The following is an 11,150-nucleotide window of genomic DNA, read 5'->3' on the forward strand; positions in this document are numbered from 1 at the left end:
TAATGCAACTGATTGTAAACTGCATGTTCACACTATAAATTTCTTGGTATTTCTTGTTTCAACCTTACGAACTGGACGATTTCTCTACTCCAACTATTTAGCACACAGTGAAACGGGGCTCTGGTGATTTCCCCATATCATCAGAGTATAACCTGATTCTGTCGTTCTGTTACTCAGAAATTTTCCTGATTTCTAAGCAAGTCTTCAGCTTTGTCTCTGTCATCTGACAATGAAGGCAGCTGTCATCCCCCAGGGTTTCTGACATACTCAGGATGAGCTCAGCACGCTGTGTCTTACACAGAAATACACAGCTGTGTCCTCAGAACACAGACAGCTCAGCTCCATGCAGGCCGCACTGGAGGAGATTTCCTTAGTCATGCTGACCCTGCTCTGGACTTCCGAGCACACTTTATTTCACCACTGTAAGAGCTGATCCTTCTCACCCACTCTAGGTCCTGTCCAGGAGCCTATCCCATCCAGTGCACATAGCGGCCCCTTAAAACGTAACCTGAAGCCTTGCAGGAGGACTTCACTGAGGCCCCAGGCCTACTCACTTCAGATCCAGGCTGCACCAGCTGCATCTGGGCATGGGCACTGATGGAGAGGAGACAGGCATGGAGGCTGTGCCCCCTGACAGGCGCTGGTCCCCTCCTCAGGCCAGAAATAGGGAATCTTTTTACCTGTTGAAGCTGCCACCATGAAGAGGATTCTGCAGGTCCAGTCGGGGTGTGGAGCTCTGGGTGATTCTACAGATGAAGGGGGTAGTGGTGGGATGATCTGGGACACAGGCATGTTCATATTTTCCACAGTAGAGTCATTTTTTTGAGTATTCACGAGGCAGGAACCTTCTTCATTGAAGGCCTGATCTACCCCGAGGAGGAGGCAGATGCCACATGGTTCATGTAGCAGTGGGATACTGGGGTCCATGTCCTCACTTGGACTGAGGAAATGCTTTTTCTACTTCCCCTGTGTACCCTGTGCAGACATAGTGCCCCAAAAGGAGAATCGAGCCCCCATAGGTTATGCTTTGCTGTGTGAACCCAAGTTGAACGTTCCACAGACCGCATGAGATTCCTCTGCGGCATCATAATCTATGGTGTTGAACACTTACCTCATTCTGCGATCACCAACTACCAGCAAAGTCCATTGTTGCCCCTGAGAATGAGACACTGTCCATTCCACATGAGAACCCAGAAGGAATCATAGACACCTCTGATATCAGCCAGGCCTCCTGGGATGGTTTCCCCAGCATCTGTGTGGGTTGCAGAGATCCCAGCTGTTTCACAGGAAGACCCTTGGTTCTCAGACCAGCCCAGTGGTGTGTGGTCCAGGCCTGGGTATCTGATCCCATCCAAGACAGGACTCGAAGGGAATGTTGATTACTCGGTTTCTCCCATCTTGCCTAAGAACTGATACTATGTTGAGGTCTCATTCACATCTTCACAAAAAGATGTCATGAATTTTACAGCTTACAAAATTTAGTTCATATCCATTGTTGTCTTTCTCAGCTAATTTAACTCATTCACAGGGTCCATGCATCTGCCACCCTCTCTAACCCTCCATCACTGTGCCACCCACTCAGCCCTGGTGTCAACACCGAGACCTGAGAGTGAACATCGTATGGAGACAGAGACAAGTGTGTCTCCCATTGTGCTGCAGTGTTTGAGTTCAGATTTTAACTCATTCACAGGGTCCATGCATCTGCCACCCTCTCTAACCCTCCATCACTGTGCCACCCACTCAGCCCTGGTGTCAACACCGAGACCTGAGAGTGAACATCGTATGGAGACAGAGACAAGTGTGTCTCCCATTGTGCTGTGGTGTTTGAGTTAAGATGTTTCCACCTAGGACTCTACTCCTCATAACTGAGATATTCAATGCCTAGAAACCCCTCTTATGTCTTTCACCTTGCGTTATTTAGAGGGGTAAACTCAACCAGTAAATCCTGTATTTTTCGAACATCTGCAGGCTTTATAAACTTGCACCTTGAGATCATACTTATTGAAAAGGGAGTACTTAAGTCCCTGAGGAACATGCCTCTAAACTGGCAACGGTTCCTGGGCTACAGATGTTCAGGGCAAGTTCTGAGCCCCCTGCCAACCTCCACGCTGCAGGCACCTCAACCCCTATCTTGGTCACATGTCATTTCTTAGTGTCTCAAGCCCACAGGAAAGGCCACTCTGGGTTCAGAGACTCCTTCAGGGTGACCCTGAGCTTCTGGCCATATGTTGGAGCAGGGAATAATCTTACTGACCCTTCTAGTCTATAGTGAGATTAAATCTAGGAAGGCACAACCCAGCCTGAGATTCCATGGGGCCTTCCCAGGCTAGACAGTAAATTCCCCAGAAGTCAGTGATTCTGTGTGGGGCAGAGCCTGGCCTCTAGAGGGATCATCTTGGGGATTTGGGTCAGGAGGAAGCTGCAGGGGCCAAGGAGGCTCAAGCGCTCTCACCACCCATCCTCCCATGAGGCCACAATGTAGAAAGTGGCTGGAGTCAGAGGATGACTCATGCATCCCTACTCTTCCTCCACACTGGGAGCCCCTTCTACTCTTGTGAGACTCACTTTGTTGTGAGTAAAAAATACAGGCCACAAAGCACATGGGTCAATGCACATACATAGTGGGGTTGGCTGGACCCAGCTAGCAGGATCCCATGAACATATGCACAACCAGACAAGGATATAGACATGTGGATATTGCATAGCGCCTCTGGGAGCAGAATCAGGCTGATCTAGGATCTGGACCTGGGTCACATGCCCTGGGGAACTGTGTGTGGCCCGGGCCTCGACCTCCTTCTGAGTGCATCTGTGTGAACCTAGCCCTGTTCACCTGTGCTCGTGGGCTCCATGGCAGGACCCATTCTTCATGTGAATTATGGAGGCTTCAGGGCAGAATAGCTTCCTGGCTGGTTTGGTGGAGCTCCCATCTCCTTGGTTTTGCCCATGAAAGAGGTCTGAAGTTTTGCCTAGTCCAGCAGGGACTGTACATGGCCTCAAAAGGATGAGGGTGACCCAAGTATGGCCCCAATCCTACACACCAGAGATGGCTTCCAATGCCTCACACCAAATGTGGGGTGAATGTGTTACCCTACACCCTAGCTGAGCCCTGGGCTCGCTTCTGCCATTGTTTATGAGTAGAAATTAGGGCCCCACGCTTCAGACACCGTTAGGATCAGAAGAGGAGAACTGCAGCTGAGCACATTCACAGTAGGCTGTGGGTCAACCCCATCTCAATGATAAGAACCTATGAGAAGACAGATGGGGAGCCAGCACCACTGCCCACTGACCCTGGTGGTGTGGTGTTTCGGTCACGTGGTTGGGACAGCAGCCACCTGGTGAGCTGGTTCATTGCCATGAGGGACAACCAGCTTCTGCACAGCGTTGGGAAGAACACAGTGCTGGCTTGGTTGACACCAGCTGCTAGTCTGCTCCTCTCTTGACCTCAGACCACAGGTCAGGCATGGACACAAACTCACTCCTAAAACTCCCAGGTGGGAGGCCAGTTCCCAGCAGGAATGCATGTGTTTCCCTGGGTTTGTGATTCTAGGTGCACCTCATGGATACACCTGGATATCCCAAAATCACCGGGAGGAGACAAACTTGGCCAAAGTCACCAAGGGGAGATGGAGAATTGAGACTGAGGCCCTGGACACCCTGAGCAATGTCTGGCAGGTGGGGGAGGGAGAGGCAGCACAGAGCTGTCCTGTGCTCTCCTGCTTTTTTTTTTTTGTATTGGGGATCAAACTCAGGACCTTGAGCTTTTGAGGCAGGCAAGATGCAAATAAACTCAATCTCCAGCCGTCTCTGTCTGCTCTTTTATCTGTGGCTTCACTAAGTTCTACCCTCAGGTGGACCTGGTCCTGCAGCTCCTTTAGCTCTAACCCACGCTCAGCACACTGGTGTGCATGACAATGTGAGATTCTGGGTTCTTTATCATTTGTTCTCCCTCTGACCATCACTGGGAAAGTCTAGACATCTGGCTCATTTTCGTTTGACATCTGTTCCTTTCTGGGAGACAGAGAATTTCCTATAATTTCAGTCTCCTATGAACTATTTTGACTTTTTTAAGTCATCCTTGAAGGATGGTTGGTTGTGCTGCAGTTAGGAGACTACTTTTCCTCCAAGTAGGATAATTTTCTGGAAATGTCCTTTCCCAAGTGTCTTCTGTCTGGAGCAGAGTCTGTGTCCATTTCTCAGAGATTGGTCCTCATTTTCCCCGTCACTGCCTTATGTGATCTCGAATCCTCACCTTAAGATCCTAGGATCTTCTGAAGGTAACAACTGAGCTGTGTGGCCCCCAGGAGCATGGTGTGAGTTCATCCGGGTGCCCTCCTGTCCTCCAGTCCTCCACCATCTCCCCCTCTGTGCTCCCTCCACTGTGTGCCTGCGGCTGCTTCTGCACCAGGAAGCAGGGCTCACCTGTGATTCTGGATCTTCCTGTCTGTCCAGGTTTATTTCTGATTATTCCATCTGCAGTTTTATTTCTTTCATGGTCCTCTGAACAAAATGTGATATTAATTTTTCCAGAATTTTATATACTTGAATATGTGAGTCATGAATTTCATTTGTTTTAAAGATTGGAACAAATGCCAGCAGCACCTTCAGTGGCCAAATCTGAACTCTTACTTGAGTCAGGTTCTAAGATCAGTAATTATAAATGACATTTGCACAATCGTGACTGAACACTGAATAGCAGAAAAGAAGGAAACAGAAGAAGACCTACAAAACCTTTCAGAGTTTGCTGGAATCTGAGGTCCAACAGGGAGCATCTGGCTACATCTCAGGTGAGGCCATATCTGGAAAATGTCCATGTCCTGGGTCGCAAACAACAGGTGCAGCTGGGACATCACACCAGGAACATAAACCCTCAATATGCAAACGTCAACAGTGAACACATCAGTGATGATTCTGGTCCAAGTGAGGTGCAGAGCAGGGTGAGGAGGTGGAGGTGCATTTGGCCTCCCAGGATGGGTGTGACTGTGATGTCCCTGGTCTTCCCCGTGGGATTTTTGTCTGTGTGAGAACGTCACCTCCACTCCGCCTTCAGGAAGCCTACATGTGTGGGTGTTGGGTGTGGAAATGGCTTTATTCTCTTCACTATGAAACTACTCAAACAAAACCATAGCCAGAAGAGTGACATTATTAAGTAGAGAGGTTTATTTGATCATTTCAGAAAAATTTAATAATAGACATGTGATGGAAATACAGAATTAACTGAGCTAAAAGTGAGATAAATATAGAAAATGTACAGGGCCGGGGATTTAGCTCAGAGTGCTGCCACCTGCCTTGCAAGCACAAGGATCAGAGGTCAATCCCTGGTACAAAAAAAAAAAAATCATTTATAGATGAAAGTCAATACTTCAATATGTACTAAGGTGATTAAATTTAACAGAGAATGATTACTTTGACTTGGATACTTCATTGCAGCTCATGCACTGCAGGGCCTCCTCAGGTCATGTGTGAGTACAGAAGGGAAACCCCAGAGGCCATCAGGAAGCCCTCACCCCTCTGCTGCCTTCTCTGCACCTGCTCCTGGGGCCCTGCCTGGTTCTCCATGGACCACAGCGACGCCTGCTGGACTAGCGCGCCCCTGCAGGGAGGTTTGTGTGTGGGCACACACTGAGGTCGCCTCACTGTGTCTCTTGCACAGTAATACACGGCCGTGTCCTCGGTTCTCAGGCTGCTCATTTGCAGATACAGCGTGTTCTTGTTGTTGTCTCTGGAGGTGGTGAATCGGCCCTTTACGGAGTCTGCGTAGCTTATGTAACTACTATCACTATTGATGTAGGAGATCCACTCTAGCCCCTTTCCTGGAGCCTGGCGGACCCAGTTCATGCCATAGTTACTGAAGGTGAATCCTGAGGCCAAGCAGGAGAGTTTCAGGGACCCTCCAGGTGGCACCAAGCCTCCCCCGGACTCCACGAGCTGCACCTCACACTGGACACCTGCAGACACAGAGACATTCTGCTCAGGAAACTGTCACACTTGTCTACTGTTTATCTCACTCATGTACACTCACACACTCAGTATCTTTTGCTCTAAATAATTTACCTTTCAAAATTGCAAACAGGAAAACCCAACACATGGTAAGCTCCATGTTGCCTTGCCTGTGTTCAGTCCTGATCACCAAGCGGGAGGACCTCGGGATCCAGGGCTGGGCTCTCTGCAGAGCTTCAGGGTCAGAGCTGGCTGGTTTTCATCAGTACAGGGAGGCCTTATTTGCATGGCCTCCTGCTATATAGACAGCTCTGGGGATGGATAACTCGGAGAGGGCAGGGCCCACATCTGATGAGATTGCGCTGGGATAGTTTGACACCAATGAATTCATTCAAAAGAATATGAAAACTCATTGTGAGATGATGTTTGGTATTTATCTATCTCTTCATCTACTTTTATTTTTCATGTACACAAAGCACACACCTCTCTATTAAATTAGTCTGCTTGGAAACATGTAAAATTATGAAAGTGTGGGACACAGTTTTCTCTTCTATAGCAGAGCTGATATGCTGTAAATCCTCTCCCCACTCTCTGGGCCCATGTTCTCCAAATTTGTGAACAAACTGCTTCCTGTTCCAGCTCCTGGACAGAGAGGGGCACCTGGTGATGCTGTTGTTCCCCTCTTCCAGTGCTGAGCACAAGTGTGACTTTGCTGAGTTTTGCTGTTTGCTGAGAGGAAAAAGAGCCAGTGTTCATGTGGATGCCTGTCAGGGAATCTCTCATTTTCAACTGTCATAAACTCTCTCACTCTTTATCTATATTTAGAGATAGTTTATCCGTGATAGCTTCATTGGATAGAACACGTAAACTGCCCAGCTATGAAGTGTGCACCTGAGAAGTATTAACACACAAGGACTCTTCCACATGCACACATACGGACAGGGCAGGGAACACACGTATCATCCTGCAGTGTTTCCTGGGGCTCCTCTGCCATCCCGCCCTCCTGCTGCTGCCCTCCTGCATCCTATCTCCAGGCAGCTCATGACCTTTATGTTGTTTTGCACTAATTTTCCTATTTCAACATTTATACAAAGCGCACATACCCTATAACTTTGTTTATGTTTGACATAGACTTTATTTAAAATATCTACACACAATTACGAGAGTCAGCATGCTTGGGTATTTATGCTGAATAATTTCCTAATACATTAAAACAGATCTGTGGATACAGCTCAGTGGTGGGCTCCTTGCCTACTGATTGTGAGGCCTTGATTTTCATCCCCAACATGGAAAATTACTCAGAAAGTTAACAATCAGACAGAAACAAAATATAAAACGCTTCAGTTGAACTTTTCAGTTGGTCTGCTAATGCTTATTTAAATGTTCTCAGCTTCCGGCTGTTACAAAGCAAGCTGCTTATCATCTTGCAAATGCAGAGGCATGAAAAAGTTGGTCTCTTTTTTACAACACAGAGCACAACCATAACCAAAAAAACTGGATTAACTGTAAGTTAATAAATTTAAAAGCACATCAAAAGAGTGAAGTGACAAGGCAATAAAAATATGGAAGGGTGGAGGGGGTAAAGAGAGGGCCAGGGGATGGGAAAAAATGAGAACCAAGATGCATCATGTGAAGGTACAAGATCCCAATGATGAATGTAACTGTATTGTATACCTATAATGTACAGATAAATTTAATGAAAAAAATATTGAATTTGGAAATACTGAGCTCACATAAGAAAATAAGGGCAAAACTTATCTGTCTAGGGTGAGGTCACCTTATTCCATGTAATAAGAAGATTAAGTTGGAAGCAACTCATTGATTACTAATGGCTGAGTGTACTGAAACATGAGAGTGTGAATTTAACACATACACAAACTGGGGAGGAGCATGTTCTATTACTGCTGCTGTAAAAACACCACACAAGGAGCACCTTACAACAAATACAGTCATTTGTCGTATTTGTGGGCATAGAGTTTTAAGAACAGGCAATGACAGATTTGGTTTCCCTAGGGGGATAACTCTGTGCTCCCAGACCTTGTCTAATTTCTGCACCGTCATGTGGCAGAAGAAATGCACACTGTGTCCCTACATTGCAGGGAAGCAGAAAAAGAGATGAGCTCATGTCTCAGGAGTCCTGATCTCAACTAAGAATCAAGTCTCCCTGGGCAAATTTCTCAAAAAAGATGCCATATATTAATTATATCCACCAGGGAATGGATTAATTACAATATATAAACTCTGAGGAGCCCATGGTTTCCAATCATAGTTTTCCATCCTGTCCTCCCTCTTCCATGTGTTTATCTCTTATTAAAATCATTTTATTCCTTCATAATTACTCCAAAGTTTTAAATCACTTTGGTACCATTTTAAAAGCCTGATGTAAATGCCACCTAAGTAAATTATGGGTGAGATTTTGCAAATGACTCTTCCCAGTTTGTAATCTTGAAATTAAACAAGTTGCTTCCCAAATGCAGTGCTGGGCCTTCCATAGTGTGCATATCCCCCGTCTAAAGAACTGATTCAATGGGCCGGGGATTTAGCTCATCGGTTTGGTGGCCTGCCTTGCAAGTGCAAGGACCTGAGTTCAATCTCCGGTACCAAAAAAAAAATTTTTTTTTTGATTCAAAGGAGTAACAAGTATCAGTAATCACCAAAACCTGACTGGACCAATGTTTACCCTAAATGACCCAGAGTAATTCCCTGTGCCTTTATGTCACTGTGACTTTATGTCACATTTCACATGGTCCTGTCAAACCCATCTCATCTTTTGCAGAGTTCAGCTCCTACAAGAGTTCACGTGGGTGTGAGCTGGATCCTGCAGTGTCACACACCAGCTTCGCATCCTGGTGGTTCTGCAGTCTTGTGACAAATGGGGCAACAGTTTGCAAGGTCTACAAGGCACTGCTCTTGGGCACCTCTCTTGGTGGCTCTCACCCCACACTTGTGCTGCCATTGCCTTTGTGGAGGGTCTCTGCAGCTTCTGCCTTCTATAGAGGTTCCTACTTGTGCCTGCAGATGTCCAGGTCTGCTTTGAAAGTCAGATGGAGGCTTCCATGGCCACAGCGCTTGGACTTGGTACACTTGCAGAGAGTTCATCTAATGGACACCATGGACCTACAGGGTCTGTGCAATCCACAGTGTCAGCCATGGAGGCCCACGTTGTGCTTGGACACACAGGAGCCACACGTGTGGTGACTCAGGAATGTGGTCCCCAAATATATGGGGCTGACACTTGAGGAAACCCTGAGAAATGACAGCATGATCATCTATGGCTGTCATGACCTCAAGTCCATGTGTTCTAGGCTTGTGTGGGAGTAGAAGACTCTAAATACCATTGGAATTACTATTCTCTTTTCCTGTTCAGCAGCATTAGGCTTGTCTCAGTCTATGCCACTCTCCTTATCACAACTTCCTTATACAAGACTTCAGTGTTGGCCCTAAGAAATCTTTGCTCTCTTTATGACATGGCCAGGCTGTGAAATTTCCAAATGTGTAGGTTTTCCTTTCCTTTTGAATTGATATTCTGCTATATCCTATTACTGTTTTCACTATTTTATCATTAAAAATGAAGAAAATCCATTTACAATGCTTAGCATGTAGTTAGGAGATTTATCCCACCATGTCTCATGGCTTTCTGGTAACTTCTGACATTCACCATACACCTGGACATAAACACCCTTTTTTCCCCATTGGATGCAAAGATGTCTTTTCCCTCACTTTCCAGTACACTTCTCCTCATTTCCATCTGAAGCCTCATCCAGATTTCTTTCATCAACCTGATTCTGCCCACATGCTGATCTCGGGCAATGAACTATCACAGCTCTGCTCCACACGGCAATGTGTCCGCTGAGGATGGGCAGCTTGCATGGCCAAGACTGCAAGGAATGAGCCTCTCCCCGAGTGCTGTCCTAGATTTGCTAATATCATAGGCACTGCATTGTCAATGTGCTTGCGGTGATTCTGGTGTAAATAAATGTACTGCTGTGCCTGACTTGTAAATCATGTCACATCCAAATGTCTTCTCTCCATACTGGATGATAATAAAAGTGGCCATTACTAGCGTCTGTATTCACTGTATTCGCTGGTGAATTCAGGGTACTCCTTCTGCTTATAACATCCTTTTCCATACAGCACTGAGCCACATTTCATTATTCACAGTTGCTTACTTTTCAAGGTTATCACCACTATTTATTCTGTAATTTTCCTTTGTCTGCATTTTAATACTTAGTAATGAATTGAATATTTGGTCCAACTTGCCTCCTGATGACAATACACTCGTGGCTAAGGATTCCAGGAAGAGGTCATGTTAATGACCGGCCTGGAAAATAAACAAAAGTGATTATGTTGACAGATGGGGAAAAATCAGCGATGTTCATTGTTCTCCTGCCAGGAACATCTCATTCCACCATAGCAACAACTCGGGAGGACAAAAATAAAATGGTATAGATGATTAAATAAACAGTGTTACTGAAGACAGTAACACTTTGAAAAGAAAAAGGAGAATCCCTCCAAATGACATGGAGGGAAATTTAGCATGACTATGATTAAAGACCACACACAGGACTGTGTCTTTCTGTCCACTGTGATCATGGTTAATGGATAAAAGGTTGTTTGGGATGTGGAAAAAAGGCCAGAGCTGACTGTGATCCTGAGTTTGATGCCAGGTCTTGTTGGTTTAACAATCCCATGGTAATTATTGATTGCATAATGTGAGAGTGAGGGGTGCGTCTCTGAGAGCTGATATGGAGGCAGATGAAGAATGTTTGGTGACTCTAGATAAGATCCCTGAGGAAGGAAAATCTTCACAGGAAAAAGAATCTCCCTAGGAATGTAGCCTCACTATTTGGAAATGTATCCTTCTAAGGATTTTCTCCCATAGTAAGTTTAAGATAATGTCAGATTTCAAGGTATTAGGAAGAGTGCAACAGTTTTTTTGAGGGCAAACCATACTGGGGTCAAAGTTGCATTTTTGAAATGAAAGCCCTTGTGGCAGAGGGGCATGGAGAGGAGGCTTGCTCACAGCATGGCAGAGAGGAAAATGGGGGAAGGCAGTATGTATTCCATTCTAGGCCATCCCCACAGCAACCCACTTCTTCCCACCAGGCTTTACCTCCAACATCAAAACCAACTTTAAACCCCTTCAGAGAACTAGTCCAGTGATGAGTGTTACACACCCATGATCCACTCACCTCTCAAAACCCCTACCTATG

The 11,150-nt window shown here is 46.0% G+C and overlaps 1 gene segment (V, D, J or C); it reads right to left on the bottom strand.

Moving 5' to 3' along the window:
• Positions 1 to 467: 467 nt before the first annotated feature.
• Positions 468 to 6,158, bottom strand: LOC104860644. The segment is given in 4 exon segments: positions 468 to 594; positions 681 to 777; positions 5,505 to 5,945; positions 6,052 to 6,158. Coding segments are annotated over 4 exon segments (711 nt in total).
• Positions 6,159 to 11,150: the final 4,992 nt, after the last annotated feature.

This window comes from Fukomys damarensis, unplaced genomic scaffold, assembly GCF_012274545.1.
Source record: "Fukomys damarensis isolate Sample0158 unplaced genomic scaffold, DMR_v1.0_HiC HiC_scaffold_25, whole genome shotgun sequence".
NCBI lineage: Eukaryota > Metazoa > Chordata > Mammalia > Rodentia > Bathyergidae > Fukomys > Fukomys damarensis.